The following is an 18,869-nucleotide window of genomic DNA, read 5'->3' on the forward strand; positions in this document are numbered from 1 at the left end:
AAACCGCACAGTCTGCAGGGCAAAAAAGCCTAACTCAAAAGCCACTTAATCTGAGCCCCCTGCATGAGTGAGCTTTGCAGCAAAAGGGGCAGGGAAGGGCCTGTGATATGGTGGCGGGCACTGAGGGGCAGCCCAGGGGCAGAGCATAGAGGGAGGAGTTGCAGGGCAGTGAAGATGAGTAATTTGGTGGAATATGACAGTTAATACCTGAATACAAGCTTTGTATTCAAAGAAGAATTGCTTAAGATTTGAGCCAACAGAACGCTTCTAAGGTCAAGTCACAAAAAAGAAAGACTTGGGTTTTTGTGTGTGAAATTGTTTTGTACAGCAGGTGCTTTGCATCAGCTTTAGATGTCCACAGGAAGGACTGTGCTCTGGAGGGAGTGATTTATTACAGTGCATACACCCAAGCAGAAAACCAGGAGCTTAAAAAGCACCTGACTGTGATGCTCTGGATTACACTGGGCTTTCCTTCATGACAGAAATACGTCCTTCACAAAGCATAGTCGGGGTAAGGAGACTGCCACTGTCATTTGACTTCTTTCTTGAATTTGCCAATTCTACCTTTCTCTAGTATAGAAAAATATAAATAGTGGAAACAGATTTCTGCACTCCTTGTTGAGACAAATATAAATATAGTAATAATAGTCAATGGTTATAAAATTATAAGGATTGAATTATGACAGCTTAAAAGAGCCACAGCATTGACTTGAGGAGCTTTCAGGGAATTCTGCGTGTCAGTTGTCCACAAACAGTATCTGGAAAGCCCAGCTGTTCCCATAAGCATGACAGTGCATGTAGACAGAAGAGAATGCTGCTAATTCGCTCGTGACCACATCAAATTTCTGTCAGAAATACTAAAACCACCTTCAAATGGCAACCTGATGGAAATGCAACAGCACGTTTTTCAGGAAGTCTAGCCCTGTCTGCAGACACAAAGATAATGTGGACGGATGCTACAAGAAACGTTTGTTCTCATAGCATGCTGTAGCAATTGCAGGCAGAAGCTTCTGCCAGTGTTCAGAAATATCAGGTTTTTACTGAAAATTAGATACTTTCCAAAGTGATGCTGTAACAGGATTGCCGCCACAACAGCATGGTACTTTTCTCCAGAACTCCTGACTCTGGGCAGTGGCACAGCATTGCTAAGCAGGACTGCTTACTCTTTGCCTTGCCCTCTGATGAGGTTCACATACTTGAAGTGTTATCCCCCAGGAGCAGCATGAAACCAGCTAGACTGTAACTCTCTCATACAAGTATGTACAAAGAGACTATCAATGGAGAAATATGTCATTTCTGCTGCTGCTCCTAGTCTGCCCCTAGGAGGCAAAAGCCCCATGAGAGTGAGGAGGAGGTAGGAAGAGAAGTTTTGGTGAAAAAATGTGCTAACGTTGACTTTCTATTGCTGAGAGAGATATTTGCATATTTGCATGTGTTGTATATTACAGATAGACAGAACAACACTATTCTGACTTAGGAAAGAGATTGTCAACTTGCTTTAATGATATTAATGCACCTGTCCAAAGGTGCTCTCCCATGTAGGTTTTTTTTTCCTATATATACATGGTTTAAGGATTACCTGCCCCAGCCAATCATTTCTGTCTTTTTCTTCTCCCACCTTCACTCACCACTAATTCTGTTATTCTGTCTCGCCTGTTTTGGGATCATGTAATAGACTAAGATCAATGAAATGAAGCAGGTTAAAAACAACATGGAAAGAAAAAAAGATATTTTCATTTTGTATCATGTCACTTCAGTTTACACCAGCTCCAACAATGGTACTGACACAGCTGTGGAAGTAACAAGATCCTGACTATGATTTTCTTTGTGAGCATTGAATTGGAAAGCCAGAGGTGTTCAGATGGGAGTGTCTGACCTTTAAAACCATTTCAGAGCACAGGACAACATCAGTAGATCAAAGATACCTTAAAAAGATGGACTAGCACTTACGGCAGAGAAACTCAGTAAGGCTCTTTTTCTCCCCTTTTTTCTTTCCTCTATTTTTGACAAATTTAATTCCTAAGCAGCCACTTTTCCCAAAGGTACATGGAAACAGAATGTTGAATAAATGTTCTGATTAGAAAAAATACTTAAGGCTGCAGTCATAAAAGTTGCACATGGGAACAGTAACACACCATTGCTATGCTGGGATTCAGATGCTGGTTTTGGTCTACGTGGAATCTGGAATGGCATGCTTATACGTAAGAAGGCATTATCATTATTGATATTCTTGTCTTGCTTGAATATAATCTTGCGATTTTGCTGCTGCTGCTGTTGTTAAAGGCAGAATATCTATAAGCTGCTTTCAGGCTTGCGGGTCCTGTTCCTTAAAATATTAATTCCTCCAGATTCTTTCTTCACCTAAAAATAGCTAATTCCCCCAAATCACTCACAAACATCCTTTACAGAAATAAGTGGAAAAAACAGGATCTGGGAAGCTGTTGCACCTGCAAGTGTAAAATGTAATATGGTAGACATAGCAGATGGGCAACTTTCACAGCAATTTCACAGCATAAACAGTTATTTTAATTGTGTTTGTTGCAATTTATATTCTCAGCAGTATTCTATCTGTTAGGGATATATTTGTTTCTGTGTATTGGATGAAAGAGAAGACAACAGGAACTGTCTAGCATTCAGAATTGCAAAGATGAGCTTGTTCTTTGATCACTGCATGATTTGTAGCAAAATGAATATATTGCTACAGTTAGCACCTTAAAACAATCATGAAGACCGCCAGATAGAATAGCAACAGTCACAATGTCTAATCTGCCTTAATATTAATAATAAATGCTTTATCATCAGTAATGATTTTTTATTTTCAAAAATAAATATGATTTTATAAATAAAATACAGTGTTTAGCAGTATGAATAGCATAAAGAACTGCATTTCTCCCACTAAGAAAAAAACACTGAGTTATGTAGCAAAAAAAGTTATCATTGGCAAGTGGCAAATATAAAGCACGTGGCAGTGTTTTTAACTCAAATAAACTCCATCCAGCACTCTAATAAGCTTCTGAACTAGCTAAGATAGAAGTTTTTGTATTAAGCTGGAAATATCAAGCACTTCCAATGCTTTATTTTGACACCCAAAAATGTTTTGAAAAATACTAAGGAAGCTGTGCAGAAGGAGAAGTGATAGACAATGAGGAAGATTCAAACAACCTTTTATGAAGCTCAAAGACACACAATTTTTCTTCTGCTGTCTCATCCCTGTGCAGAGCTCCAGCAACTTCATTGAGCTGTATCTAGTAGAGGGTTCCGCCTTCGTGGTTTGGCTTTACCTTCAGCACAAACACAGGTTTAGAATTTCTTGTGAAGCTTATTTTCTCAATATCAGTTTTCCTATCCCATCCTATATCACCATCCTTTGATTTGTGTAATGAACTCACAGGCAGAACAGCAGAAGAAATGTATGATCATAGTTTTAAAAAAAAATATTTCCACTTAGCAAAAGCTTTAAAAAACTGGCCAGCAGAATCTCTTGAGATCCTACTGGCAAAGGTGGGAGCAAACAAACACGTTAGCTGACACCTGATAAGTGGGAGTGTACGCAGTGATTCTCGATGGTAGCAGGGGACTAGACTTGATCACCCAAGAGATCGGTCCAGTCTTGTCTTTACAGTCGTAATTACCACACACATTTCATTAGCCATTATTCTGTAAAGACTGTAGCTTGTATGCACCAATATAGCTTCACAGGACTCTGCAAAATGGGGTAAATGCAATACTTTTAGATATAACATGGTGAATACTGCTGATGGCAGCAGCCAAACAGTCTGAACACATTTTAGTTCCCTTTTCCTCCACCACTTCTTGCCTAACATCCTGAGGAGAGCAGTTTTCTCTACTGATCATGATGATGAAACCCACAAGCAGCATTCTTATGCAAACCCTCGCTGACAAGCAGAACTGCTCTTAGCAAACAGACCAGAATGTTAAGGTGATATACCCGTGGATTCTCTCATTGAGGGAGCCAGTTTTTCTGCCTGTATTGAAATCTTGGAGAGCTTTGGAGAACCCAGGTAAATTGTTGTATATGTTTGTCTTAGAAATAAACGTGCAAAGTTCCAGGAGAAATAAAATCAGCACAAGGTATTACATATAACCTCATATAACTGGAAATTTTAATTGCAGATTTTACTTACAATTAGTTGTGGAGCTGAAAAGATGCCAAGCTGATGAAATGGACTTTTCTCTCCTGAAGTTTTGTGTTTCATTCCCTGAAATTTTACTAAGAGCAGTCCTAATTCATGTGACCTTTGCATTTTGAATAATAACAGAAATGGTATTACTTAAAGGCAATTATTTTCTAGTAATTCCTTTTGCATTATTTGTGGCTGGTTGGTTTGTGGGTGGGGTATTTTTTAATATACTATAGTCTGGATTGAGCTATCAGTGTATGTATTTTGTTTGTAGTGGGTCATGGAAAATATTTTTCTTTCCAGCAGTGAGTCAGAAAGGTACTCAATGTCTTAAAACTGCCCAAAATTTCCTCTAAAATCATATGGGATCTTGAAATTCTAGAAATAAGGGTAGGAACTTTTCAGTGGCAGGAACTCAAGTTTTTCTACCTTGAGACTTGGAGATGTTACATTAGCTTTAGTGGAATAACCAGAGTCAAATCAAAGACGTTCATAAGGCAGTCACTGTATACACTATATATAAATATGGTTCTGAGTGAAGAGGGATCTGTCTGCTTCATTTCTGGGCAGACTCGGTAGAAAATTTGCTTTATTCTGAAAACTGTTGATTAGCATCTGAGAAAAATAATTTTAGAAGCCAAAATTATTAAGTATCATGAAATTCTGTGCTTATATAAATCCACATTTAAAAAAATCATAACCCTTTTTCGGAAAGGAACATTTGTTACTCTGTTTTTATTGGATAGAAGTTCTTGGCGGAAAACTGAAGCTGCCAGCCTTTTGTTTTTGAAGACTGAGTTGCCAATGGTTGGCAGTTTTCCTGATTTTGACATAGACAGGTACGAAAAAGAAGCAAGAAAATAAAAGTGCAACTTTGTGTGGAACTTATCAGGACATAGGACGAAGAGATGACCATGCATGGATAGATGCTTTGGTCTCATGCATAGGCTGTGACAGCAATAGTTTGGGACCAAGCTGGGATGTCACCTGGCTGTTCTGGTCAAGCACTATGCCTTCACTAGTCCTGGTCTCAAACTGACCTGGACTGGATGAACTATATTGTCCTCTCATCTTCCTGCAATATGATGTAGTTGGTCTTGCTATTAGGTAAAAGATGAGAAAAAGTGACAAGAGAGTGACAACAAAGGTGTAGAGGAATGCACAAGGAAAAGATACAGAATACAGTGTGATCAGGCTGGAACACTGTCTTGTCTAATTTTGACAACTGCATGTCCTCATGACTGTGCTGGTTTTGTCTTGCTGGTGTTAGAGGGGTGTTTGAAACGATGCTTTCAGGATAACACAGAGGCTGTCAGCCTCTCACTGGGGAATCCCCTAGATTTCTGTCTATCCTCTCCATCCCGGAGGTCTGCCAGACAGCAGACTATCCTGCCTCTTCATTATTTAGTATCTGATGAGGGCTTATTTCTCTTGTATACCAACCATTGTATCAGCAAGTCTTTTTGTTTGGGCAGATGCTGTCTTTCTGCCTTCTTTTCATACTTCTGCTACCTACATTCATAGGTACAGAGTATTGCAACACCTTAACTCCACTTTCCAAATGCTGCACTCACTGTTAGAGGGAGTCTTCTTTAACTTGTAATTAAAACTAGACTCCAGGGGAAGAAAAGCAACTTGGAAATTATTTATCTCTTCTGGAAACAACAAAGTTGCATAATGATAATTCTGAAGTCCCTCTGTCTGGAAAAGGAAATAGTCAAACAATAATTTATCATGAATTCAGAATGGCACGAGCATCTTGTGCAAGCAGCTAAACTCCCTGAAATCCATACAGTTGCCAAATAATTTTCACATCTGTATTTTTCTATAACTTTCATATGTCATTTTCCTTGCCTTTTCTGTCCAGTTCCTTATTCCTTATATCCTGTCCATGGGTTACAGCTCAATTCCCTTAGTGTTTATCAGCTTCTCTGGTTATTTCACTGTCACAGAATTCATGAGTATACAAACTTTTCTTCTTAAAAGGATAGCTTTATAATCTTTATGTCATTACTTTCTAGCAAACTCATCAAGATCTGATTCTGTTAAAAGATTATGAGTTTTTAAAAGGCCTGTTTAGACCCTATCACTTGGGAATGGAAAGGAAAAAGTTAAGGTGAGAAGTGAAAAGATGGGGTGTTTTCCTTTATAAATCAGATCTGCATGTATTTTGAAGAATTACACAGTTCCTTGTACAGTCAACAGTTACATAGATTTCATTTGCTTAATTAAGGATCGTATGCACACACATCTGCTATTCCTTTCATTGATCCAGTGTTGCTGTTTGAAGAAAGAGCAACCACAAAGGGAAGTTGAAGTGAAATGATCTTTTGGCTTCACCAAGACTGGAAAGTAAATAATGAGAGAATATCTATGCCAAAACAAAACAAATGTTTTTTGATCAGGCTGCTAGTTGAGACTGGAATATTCACAGTAAATTCAGGAAGGACACAGTTGGAACCTTTATGTTTCTTGTGTTGTCATTACACTGTACTTCTGTACAGAAATGTGCAGTTATATTGTAAATAATGGAGAATTGCACCTGTTTACACTGAGGTGTAATTAAGACCTAGTTGTGGAAGAATTCTGTACAAGTGTATCTTGGTATCTGTGTGAGTCTCTGTGAAAGGCAGTGGGAGGCTGGGAAAGCACTGTGTACACAAATCTCCTTGATGAATCTATGGCATGGGAACTAAAACCTGGGTATTGTTCTAGATTTGAGCAAACACATTTGAATAATGCAACGATCTCGAATCAAAGCAAATGTTACTGTGCACCTTATGTGCTGCTTCCAGTTCAGATCAGAAGCTGAAAAGCCAAAATATTTTGCACTGAGTTTCCCAATAGAGCGCAAAGAGAAAGTTCAGAAAATAACTCAAGTACTTCTTGCATGAGACTCCTCTGTCCCACAGGCACTTTGCACTTTAGAGGGGAAGGGTAGGGTGAACTTAATCTCACTTCAGAATCTTTTCAAGTTCCCATTTCATGATTTACAACGTATTGTATGTGCTAATGGAATAGGTAACTGCTGTTGCTTCTGGGAAGGGAAACACAGAAACTGCGGGGATTACTCTATGAGCAGGGTCACAAATAAAAGATTCTCTCTTTTTCCCAGTTCCCCATCTGTCTACCTGGCCAGTCAAGTTGTGCATTAGAATCCACAATATGGCTTCTAGTATAACATAGTTTATGAAAACAGGAACTGGTGACGTACGTTACAGAGAAGCAGAAAGATTTCACAGTTTCTTACTCTCTTCTCATTTTTAGTATTACCTTTACCACTTACTACTCACTGTAAGTAAATAAGAGAGGCTACATTTCTCATTGTAAACCATTCCACATGCCCAGGAGCTTTTTACTCTTGAAGAGCTTGTAAATCTGCATGACTAGGGCAAGGTTTGTTCACAGTACTGGGAAGAAATTTATTAAAAGAAATCCATTGACAGTCCTAACATGGCAGTAGTGAATGGTTCAGTGCATTTGAAAGCATGTATGAATGTAATTGATCTTGCTATTGCAAAATGTAGAAAACTCAGAAACCATATATCATAACAAGAAAAGTTTCTTCAAAGCCACATTTCCAGCTTCCAAAAGGTCTACATGCTGAATGTCTCTTGTCCAGAACATTTGCATTACTGTAGTTTGTCACAGTACGTTTTCTTAAATTTCAAATGGAAGAGGTAGCAGAAAAATCAATTTATTGCTGTAACTTTCAAAAGAAATGAGCAGCTGAGTTGGCCAAGCAGCTGATCAGATTGTAATTTATAAGTTCTGAAGACTTATAAATTGAGGTAAAGTTACAGTATCTCTGATGGTTTAGATTTTGTTACAGAAGTTAAAAAAAAGCATGCATTAGGACAAAGTCAAAAGAGATCAGAGACAAAAGGCTTTGTTATTCTCTCTGGCATTGCAGTTAGCTTCAATTTCTGTTTAAGTGGGTAAAAGCAGTGTTTTGTGAGGTATTGTGAGAGAAATCTTGAATGATTAGTGATACATATACCTATCTCTGCAGTGTAATTGTGTGTGTGTATGAGTGTATATGCGTCAAACAGCAGTAGATGGTTTAAACCTGATAATCTCCATAGTAAATGTGTACTTCCTCCCCTCCCTATATGTGCAAAAGAGATAACAATATGGTGCTCTGGGGATAAGTTTCATATATGTCTATCTTGTTTTGGCTGCATTTATTGTAAGCAACTTTTTAGTGTAATACAAACAGTTAGGAAAGACTAAATTTCTTGGTGACACTGAAGGACTAGGAAAGTTAACTTTAAGTTGCAGAAGTCACAGGTAAAACTATTCCAACATAACAGGCAATTAATGTAATGTGACACAATCAAATGGAAGGCAAAAGGAGCAGAACCCCAATTTAGAAGCTCTTGCTAATGAAGTAAAAAAAATTACTGAACATCCGCTGAACTGTACTGAGTGAAGACACAGTTCATTCTTCAACCTCTTTCTAAATTTTTTTTCAGACCCCTATTTATTGTGCTTTGTAGTGACACTCCTTTGTTTCCAAACAAATTATTCAGAGCCCTTCCTAGATGTAACATCCCTGCTTGATACCATTAGTCTTACATTTTAATTTCCATACACAGAACAGATCCCACTTAAACAAGCTGCGAATCAGACACACCAGCGTATCTGCCGTAGCTGCACCCCTGCTGCCACTGCTGGATGGGAAAGGACACCCTGCTGCAGAGGGCTCCTGGAACCCAAAGGTGGCCCCAGCACAGTGGGACCAGTTCACTCCTCTTTGCCCCCATCCTTCACTACACTGTGTTTTAATTGTACTGAATTCAAAAGTATTGAGCTTTTGCTCTCAGGTCATATTAAAGACTGGTCCTGAAAGGTATTGAATAGGGCTGACCAATTAAAACATTTTCAAATGAAGCTGGGTTTTATCTACTTGGAATTGTTCAACTTCCCCCCCTCCCCAAGAAGTTAAGTATCTTTGACAGTATCTGGGTGTATTGATTGTCATTTCTTCCTATTTTACTCCACATACTTTCATTTTCCATCCACACATGCACAGTTTTTTTCAGATACAAGATGGAGAAGAGAAACAAGGACAAAGTGAGGGTGGGGGGAACAGCAGGGAAGACAATTGCTGAGGAGGGAAAGAAAAACTGACACACACACACCAAACCAGAAGAATTTCTGTTTTCACAAAGAAACTTGCAGTTCTCCAAAGAGTTGGCAGGAATAACACTAGTCTGGTACATAATCCAGGTTCTAGTACAGTCTATGCTTCTCACCACAGGGCACTCATATTTTTAGGGATACGTTAACTTTAAAGTAGTATGTATTTTCTTACATTTATTAGGTGTTCAGTTCCCAATTCCAGAAATAAACAGAAATTATAGTATGCCCAAAAGGAGCTGCATGACCACTCTCTAAAGGCAGTACCTGCACTGAAAATTTTAGATTTTATAACCACAGCAAGGATGTAACAAAATGCTCAGCTTCTCTAACCCTACAGGAAGATGTGCTACAATATCTCCACAGCCAATCAGCAGTACTACAAGCCTCAGACCAGGAAACTCTTTAAAGTGCCGTATGTGTGAACATTGCAACGGGGACTTTCTCATTGCCGCTCTTTCTTTTTGTCTTCTGTATGCTTATAGGATGACAAGGTAGATGTGAAGTCACTCATGGCGAAATTTAACACGGGTAACAGCCCCACAGAGGATGTTTCTGGTAACAGTCGACCCTTCAAAGTCCCAGGACAAACTATCCATTCTGGATTACAGACAAGGAAAGCAGCACTTGAGAAATTTGCAAGTCAAGGAAATGCAACTTCTCCTTCAGGACCCAGTACCTTTCACAAACCTGTTCATCCTAAGCCTCCTGTGGGGGTCAAGCCTTCAATTGATGATAAAAGAGAGAAGGATCCAAAGCCCCCATATTTGAAACCAATGGCACAAAGGTTTGGAGTTCAGCTTCAGGCGACTAACAGAGAAAATGATGGAAAAGCTGGATGCACTAAACCCCCCACCAAAACCAGTGACTTGGCAAAAGAAGAGCCAAAGCCTCTGTATCCAAAACCTGCAGGCAACAAGTTCCTTAACTCTGCTCTTCATGAGAAGGAAAAAAATCCTCTGGGAACAAAACCAAATTCAAATTTTGCACCACAGGAGAGTGAGGCAAAACCAGCATTTTCAAAAGTAGCTGGAGTTAAGGAGAAGTTCATGTCTGCAACACAAGAAAATGAGCCCAAGCCTCCTTTCTCTAAACCATCTCTTGCACAGAAACCTTCTCTAAACCATGAGGTCTCCCACAACAAAGACCCTTCTAATAAAAATGTTTTTCTGCAAAAAGGACTATCAGGCCCTAGACCAAATATAGGCTCATTTAAAGCAGCAAAGGAAATGGATGAAAATAGTAACTGTGCTGCAGAATCTGCAGGCAGCCATTTTTCTAACATGGCTCTGAAGCCTACTGGCCACTGGTCTAGCTCATCTCAAGGCATCCCCAAAAACGTGGAGGAAAAGACTGAAGAAAAGGGAATGAGTGCTGCCAAGAACATCTTTCTCAACAAAATCATCCAGGAAGAATCAGGTTCTTCTTCTAAGTTCTGTAAGACAAACACAGCACTTGCTGCAGGAAGGCCATCAGGTGGATCACGAGAGAAAGAAGATGAGGACAGGAGCTCAGGAACCCCCAAGCGGAAAGCCTTGCCCCCACTGTTCAAGCTAGGCCAGCCCCCACAGAAGCCCAGCAGACCCCCCAGTGTGGACCTGGAAAGGTTTGGGAAGAGCAGCCCAAAAGGCAGTGAGTCCTCTCTGTTCTTGCTTTCTTGGGTATTGGGGTTTTTATGCATTATAGTACCCGATCCATTTCAGGTGGAATCCCCTCTTCTGTTCAGAAATAACATGAGACTTGTGCATCAGACAACCCCTTAAAGCTTTAACTTATGTTTGTGTCTCTTCCATACAGGACAGAGATTAAAATTATATTCTCCCTCAGCGATAAGGTGTAGGATGAATGCTTTCTGTATTGGGTTTATTTGTTTTTCAAAACTACTTAGATGGAGCTATAACTTGTGTCAGGGAGTTTAAATATTTTTCTCAACAGACATTTAAGTCCTGGCTTCCTATAAATGAGAAGTTGATGTTGTGTGTCCTGTTCTCGACAGTATCTTCCTGCACGCAGCTTGAGGGCCACCAAAATTATATACTACAACCTGTAGTAACCACATTTTTTTTTCTTTTTTGCCTTTCACAATGACTAATCATAGCGTGACCCTATAAGTTGCTGTATTTTAAAGTTTGTTTAGAAAGTTGAACACTATGCAAAATTACAGAATCAATTGTTCCCACATGGAGCTGCGTTGATTTTATACCCAGATCTGAATCCAGACTCCAAAAGCATCTCCTGGACTTAGTGTTTTCTGTTAGGTTTGCATGACTTCAGCAGTGTGGCAGTTAGTAGCACCTATGGCTCTGCCTCACTATTTTTGTAAAGAACCAAGCCTCTGAACTTTCTGATGGTCATAATCCAGGCATGAATATTAAGGCTTGCCACCAGGTTTCTGTAAAATTTGAGATGGTCTTGTGTGTGACGACAGCTTCTGTAAATACATTCGAAATATCTGGGAGGACACAAATCCCTGTGAAAAAAAGAAATTGCTGTGACTCCACTCTCGCAAAAAGTTCTGCTTCAACAGGTTCCTTTCACCGCATAAGACAAGTTGCAACAACGATATAAGCTGTTTCTGAGGCACTCAAAATATGCCCTTGAAAATCTCATGTAAAAATGTAGTTTCCTAAAGTTAGACCCACATATCCACTGTCACCTCCTTGAAGGAGAGATCTGTTTTGCAGAGGTTCTGAATGTCCTTAATTCTCCCTTAAATCACCTGTATTTCAAACTTTGGGTTAAGGTTTACCTCCAGAGCTTTTAGGCACTCTTTGGCAATTCTAAAAAGTTAAAATCAGCCACTCAGTTGGAATGGGTGATGCCAATTGACATGTTTCTATTACACATTTTATAGTAGCTGAAGGAGGTTTTCTCTTTTTTTTTATAGCACCAGGTGTTAGGAACTATGATTGCATAACAAATTCTGATCACATTTTAAAATCAAAGTTTTAAGTTGTATGGGTCCAGAAAAAAGCTATTCTTGATCTCGGTGCATGAGAGAAAAAAGGACAGAAATAAAAATTTGTTATTGTGTTAAATTTTTACTGGGGAGGGTTATTTTTTTTTTTTTCCTTAATGCACTGCTGTCTGCATTGAGCTCAAGAAGCAAAGAATATATTCAATCCTTACCTATATTTTTTTAGCTCAAGTAATTTTAATCAGTTATGTCCTGCAACTAATTGTGTCAGGTGATATACACAGGTAAGAAATTTCTGATAATGAGGGGCATTTCACCTACATTAGTCTGCCTTTCTGCATTGAGCTCAAGAAGCAAAGAATATATTCAATCCTTACCTATATTTTTTTAGCTCAAGTAATTTTAATCAGTTATGTCCTGCAACTAATTGTGTCAGGTGATATACACAGGTAAGAAATTTCTGATAATGAGGGGCATTTCACCTACATTAGTCTGCCTTAACCATCTCTCTTAGATTTAATTAAACAGATCAGACTTAGACTCTTAAATTTTCAGTGTCATCAGTGGGAAAGGGAGATGCCCAATGGTGTGATTCAGGGCATTAAAGTTAGATGCCTAACGTAGCTGACGATAGATGCTCTGAATAACTACACACTGTGCATATGCAGTACATCAGGTACATTCATGTAATTTAATTGATACAAAATTTGTCCTTATGCCTTCTGTATTTAGAATACAGTATGGCTTGTGCTTCAGCAGTTTTGAATACACATAAGACTGGTCTTCCTGAGACAGAAGACATTCAAAGGGGTTATGACTGGATGAAAAAGCTCAGAGCTGACTTTCTCTAAAGACTAAAAGCCACACTAAAAACACAGAGTGTGCTTGCAACTATATATTCTGTTATTATTAATCCCACTCAAAAATTAGGAGCATATGAGTAACATAAAATGTACTTTCTTGTTAGCTGCTACATTCTGATTTTCCTGTGTTACCCTACAGTTATGGAAATGTTCTCACAAATCCATGATCAGGGCCAGATCCTCAAATGTTGTAAATTTGTGTATCTCTTTAAAAGAAATTGGCAATATACAACAGTCTGAGCAGCTGCCCCTTCTCCGTAGAGCACTGTTCAGCATGACGGGCTTTACTCGAGTGCCCAGAGCAGTCTCAAAATGGAAAAGCAGCATTTTCAGCAAATGACACCAGCAAGTGTTTTGATTAAACAAAAACAATAAGAGCTTTGCTAGCTAGAACTTTGAGAAGTCCTGATGAAGGCTGGAAACACCGAAAACTGCAATTAATTTTTTAAAAATACATTTTTTAGTTTATTTTTAAGTAATTAATGCAGGAATGATTTTATTTGTTTGTTTATTGTTTATTCAATTAACATTTTTTTTCTGGTTCCCATGCAGTTATAGACACAAAGCATTTTTTCATCCTCTTTTTAAAACTGAGGGTTAGAAATATTTATCCTATGCATTTAAAATGAATACTGTGAACAGGGCTGTAAGAATAATACCAGAACTTTGCTAGAAGGAGGCTCTGCAGTTGTCTAACCAGCACTAGTGCAGCCACCGGCCTGGATGAGTTGCACTGGGAGCGTGAGCTAAGGATAGAGCTGCCCAGTATGGTGGCACAGGTTGTTCTTCAAACATGTTGCAAAATACACACCCAACTAAGTAGAACTAAAGGGTCAGACATGGTCTTCTCTACTTCACAGTCTTTGGGTCCAGGGCAAGACTGAAAGATTTAGAAAACACATCAATACGAAGCTGTTCATAGCGGCCTTGAACTTCAGCCTTCCCCTGTAGAGCTGGCATGTAGAGCTTGATGCTCTATTTGGCTTTAATTAATGCAGCTCATTTCTTTGTGGCCAGAACTTTCTGTAGAACAGTTCTGGGGGAGAGACCAGGTGTTCTAGAGTGAATCCTGAACAAACTCATTTTCAGCTGAACAAAGTTATTCATTGCTGCTGGGTTTCTTGGAATGTTAAACTCGAATGACAAAACCTACCTGCTTTGGAAAGGCAGTTAAACTGAATTGTTTTCTTTTTTTTTTTAACTGTCATTTCAAGAACCAAAGTCATGTCAGGAAGATGCCACCCCCACAGCACAAATTCTTCCTGCTCATTACTTCGTCCTGATAAACAGCAGCTTGCCATAGTTGTTCAATTTGCTGCTGTGATTCAGGTGCTGAGTAAAAAGAAGAACAAGCAAATGGAAATGGTCTTCCCATCCAACAAAGCTTTCTGACATCTAACCTTTGGGGGTTTTGATCTGTACTAGGGCAAAATAACTTTTGTGTTGTCCTCTGAGAAAAGAAAAGCTCCATGCATGGTGGTTGTTATACTTGTCAGGGGCATGTGCCTGGGGTGCAGAAAACCTTGTATTGCCTGATTTAAACCAGGAGTTTGAACTCGGCTTTCTCAGAAGTAGCAATTCACCCCTTTTTCTTTGGTTGTTATTCTTTCCCATGAAAGCTGCTTTACTGTTTTTTCATAATCAAGTATTCACTGGGCATGAAATAACTTTAAATGTTAGAGTCTGAAAGATTTACCTTAGATGCAGCAGTCTTAGTCATGTGTGGGAGAAGGATTTAAAATGTCCGCCACACCTGCATGAATACTAAGGGATGCTGGTTTGGTGTTGACCTTGCTTTGGATTAGAAAGTTTCACCTGGTCCTGAAAAACTTTTCTTGATAAAACTTCTGTAGGTACAAGTGTCTTTCTGAGGAAAGTTTGACTATTGATGCGTTACTATTTTCCAGTGAAGGAAGCCTTTAAGGAATTCCTGACTGGGCCTGTGAATACTTGGCACTCTGGTAAATTCCTGTGTTATGTCCCGTTACAGCAATTTTCCCTGAGAGTAGATCATATTTACAATAGCTCAGAATCAATGAGATGCATGTGCTTTCTAGATTCAGAAAATAATACTAATGATACTGTTTTATAATAAACACCCAAAGTGCAAACAGGGCTTTGTTAGAAAAAAGAAGAGAAGCAAAGTCATTTTACTGACAGCTTTCCACGTGAGGCCACACCGTACTGTTGCTTTCAGGGAAGAACTGCACCTGGGCTGACCTCAGTGGGTCGTGCATGTACAGATGGCCACCCACATAAAGTCAGTTGAAGGCTCAGAGTGCCTAGCGCTCTAAACACCTCTGAATGCCTCGTGAATGATCAACACTGGGGCTTCAGCTAGGGACAATATTTTGAGCTGTACTGGGAGAAACAAAAGGAAACTGTACTGAATCTAGGAGGAAAGAAGACATGTAAGAAAATTCTCATAATTTATAATTTGGGTTATGGTTGTGTCTGAGTCCTTGTTGAGGTTCTGTTCTGCGATGGATTGTGTACCCACACAGTGACATGGCTATTTGAGTCGGGTAAGGCAAACAAAGAGAAAGGAGGAATGAAAATTTGAGGTGCATTGTCAAAGTTATCACAACACTCTGTTGGTAAAGCAATTAACAATCAAGCACAACTCCCAAGGACAGTAAACCTCTTAACTGTGTTTGCAAAGCCCCTTAGAACCAGTTAGTTGTTGCTCTTACTTGATGGCAAGATGAAACAGCAGCTTCCAAAGTTATAAAGAACAGGGGATTTTTTTATCACAGGATGTCACAGCTGTTTACTGCAGAATCTGGACTTAAAAGGTCAATGTAGGTTTTCTTTTTCTACCTCAGTGCTAGATTGGATAAAGTTATGCAACAGCCCAGTATTAAGGTGTAAGGGGATAAAAAGAATTGTAACTTGAGCCAAATCATCTGTTTCTAAGACAGATGAAACTAAAAGTAGGTGATGATATCAAACAACACTGTTCAGGGTGGACTGTGTGTAATGATGTGATGCCTCTGTTTGCACACGTGAACTATAGCACACCATAAAACCATGTACAGCTCAAGAAAGTGTCAAAATGATAATTTCAGAATAGCATGGTAATTATGTGCAACATAATGCCTGGACTTTGTTATACATAGCTAAAATGTTAATTTTAAGCGATATCAAAAATGTACTGAAGTGACACTATTTGTGGGAACTTGAAGACCTTCGAGGCTTTTTACCTAGTCTTTTATTAGATTTCATGATATTGATGTTTATTATTGTTCGTTCCTCCATAATTTACCTGAAATCTATGGAAATTAAGTTGAAATTATGATCACACAGATCTCCCAAGAACTTAACTTTGCTGGATATGCTTGAAAGCAACTACAAAATCCGGACGAGTAGGTTTTAGTGGAAACAAATGTAAAAGCTCTTCAGCTTTCCTCTAAGGACATTCCTCTTTCTCCTTCTCTGAAAGTGAAAGAACCCAAATGATTCTTCTTTCAGCAGCATTATACTGAAATATTTTACACCTCTGAGAAACACGAGAATCAATTTCTGAAGTTCCTAGAACTGAAGAATGATGCTCAGCTGAAATATAATCAAAGTTGTGCATTTATCATGAAAATCAGACCGCAGCGTATGAAATCCCACACAATGTACATAGTTTGGTACAAGTGCAATTACATCACCTGTGTGGGTCTGACCCCAAAGGAGTCGTCTTGCTCATGGGATTGGCATAAGGTCAGTTTCAAAAAAGAGGTTTGAATTCCTTTCTAATTTCAGTATTATTTCTTTGGCCATCTTTCAATAGTTCAACCTGAAAGTTCCAAAGACCAGCTGAATTAAATTGCCTTCAGTCTTTTTGCTCACATCTTCATTCTCCAGCTATAATTACATGCACCATAATTACAGAATATGCATGTAAGACTAAATTTTTCAATAAGCAAAGAGTGGACACATGCTTTCAGTCTGCTTCAGTCAGAGAGAAAATTTTTCAGCTTTTTTAAGAGTCTCCATAGCAAAGAATATTAATGCTATGGAGGAAACCCTGCCACATTGAAGTCTGTGAAGCATTACCTTTAATTGGTCAAGGATTTGCCATATAATTCTGCTAAAATACGTGGACAAGACTACAAACTAAACTGCTCGTATGACTTACAGCACTGAAAAAGATAAACCACTGCAATTTAAAAACGAATGCAACCATCCTGATAGGAATATGAATGAGACAATGTATTTATCTACCTAAGGAAATAGATAAATCTAGTCCAAGTTATAGATAAAATAAGTCTTGAGGGAAACCAAAATTTAGTATTTCCCTGCAGAAGATTGTTCTGGGTACAGCTTGCTGCTGTTGTGCACTAGGAAGTAAAAGTACAAAAAACCCATTGCAAATTAGTATTTAAACTCATTGCCCTTGATTATTTCCTTAGCCACAACAGTCTGCAACATCTTTCAAATAACTTAATGTATATTTTTAGTTTAAAAGGAATAAAATGTATCCATCAATACGTCCTCACCAGAGGACAGTTCTCAGTTGTGAATTGTCATAGCTTCTGCAATTGGCACATTCACAGATCTTCCCCTAAATATCTCCATTTTTGTTTGTCAGGCCTTATGTGGCACACTTGTTCCCTTCCAGATGATCTGATTCTAGTAAAATTAACAGTAAGATATGTGTTGTTTATATCATAGTATGGAGACACAGAAATACATTTTTCTCATGTATACACTTGTTATAGTCTATCTGTGAATTCTAGAGTCATTCCTGCAGTTGACTATGCTAAATCCCATCAAGTCAGCTATAGTCATTCCTGAACGGAGACTTCAGAATCTAAGATGCAGGATTTAGGACTCTGAAGATAAACCATGCAAATGCACCTGTTAATTCTGTTGAGTAAGCGTAAATGATCACTTATTAGCAACTCCAAATACACATTGACATGCAGTTTGAATTGTTTTGAGGCCAATTCTGTTTTGAATCAAAGTATATGCCTAACATATTCTCTCAATAGGTCTAGACTTCTGAAAGGAATGAATGAAACACATGACGTGTTATGCTGTATTAGAAACCAGTGTCCACCCTCCAGCAGGGTCAGTGTTGGATGGTTTTAACACAATGTCTTTGGGATTATACCACATACAAAAGGAGTCTTTGCAAAGGAGTATTGAGAACACTAGTTAGAAAGGAGAATTTGCAAGGAGGAAAAAAAAAGACAGCTGTGACTTTAGCATGGAAGGTGACAGAAAGGAAACTGCTAGAGAGAAAAACAGTAAAACTGATGGAACTGAGTAATTCTCTCTGCTTACTTACGTTTCTTTGTTTTAGTTTTTGAAATCTTGTTATTTCCTATACTTATTTTGATTCACATGAAGAAATACAACCTTCATCATTTGGTTGCATTACATGGGTAACAGTACACAAGCAGTGCTGCTGTACTAAAGCTGCAAGTATTCTGAAACCTGTCCATATCCCAGAAAATAATGTGAATACAAATTATATTGATAATTTTAATTTAGAGCTCAATAAGAATGATATTGTCCTGGTTTCAGCTGGGATAGAGTTAATTTTCTTCCTAGTAGCTGGTACAGTGCTGTGTTTTGAATTTAGGATGAGAATAATGTTGATAACACACCGATGTTTTAGCTGTTGCTAAGCAGTGCTTACACTAGTCAAGGACTTTTCAGCTTCCCGTGCTCCACCGACTGAGAAGGCTGCAGGTGCACAAGAAGCTGGGAGGGGGCACAGCCAGGACAGCTGACCCAAACTGGCCCAAGGGACATTCCATACCATGTGACGTCATGCTCAGTATATAAACTGGGGGAAAGCTGGCTGGG

General features: G+C 38.8%; 1 protein-coding gene across 1 annotated transcript in view; it reads left to right on the plus strand.

The window, feature by feature from the left end:
• The first annotated feature begins 3,934 nt into the window (after positions 1–3,934).
• The window catches only part of FYB (FYN binding protein), a 48,452-nt gene continuing 33,517 nt past the window's right edge, over positions 3,935–18,869 (plus strand). The window contains exons 1-2 of the mRNA XM_009329430.1: positions 3,935–4,022; positions 9,770–10,916. Of these exons, the coding sequence (XP_009327705.1) occupies positions 9,797–10,916 (1,120 nt within the window). The 5' untranslated portion in view covers positions 3,935–4,022; positions 9,770–9,796. The remainder of the gene's footprint in view (positions 4,023–9,769; positions 10,917–18,869) is intronic.

This window comes from Pygoscelis adeliae, unplaced genomic scaffold (assembly GCF_000699105.1).
Source record: "Pygoscelis adeliae isolate BGI_AS28 unplaced genomic scaffold, ASM69910v1 Scaffold47, whole genome shotgun sequence".
Taxonomy (NCBI): domain Eukaryota; kingdom Metazoa; phylum Chordata; class Aves; order Sphenisciformes; family Spheniscidae; genus Pygoscelis; species Pygoscelis adeliae.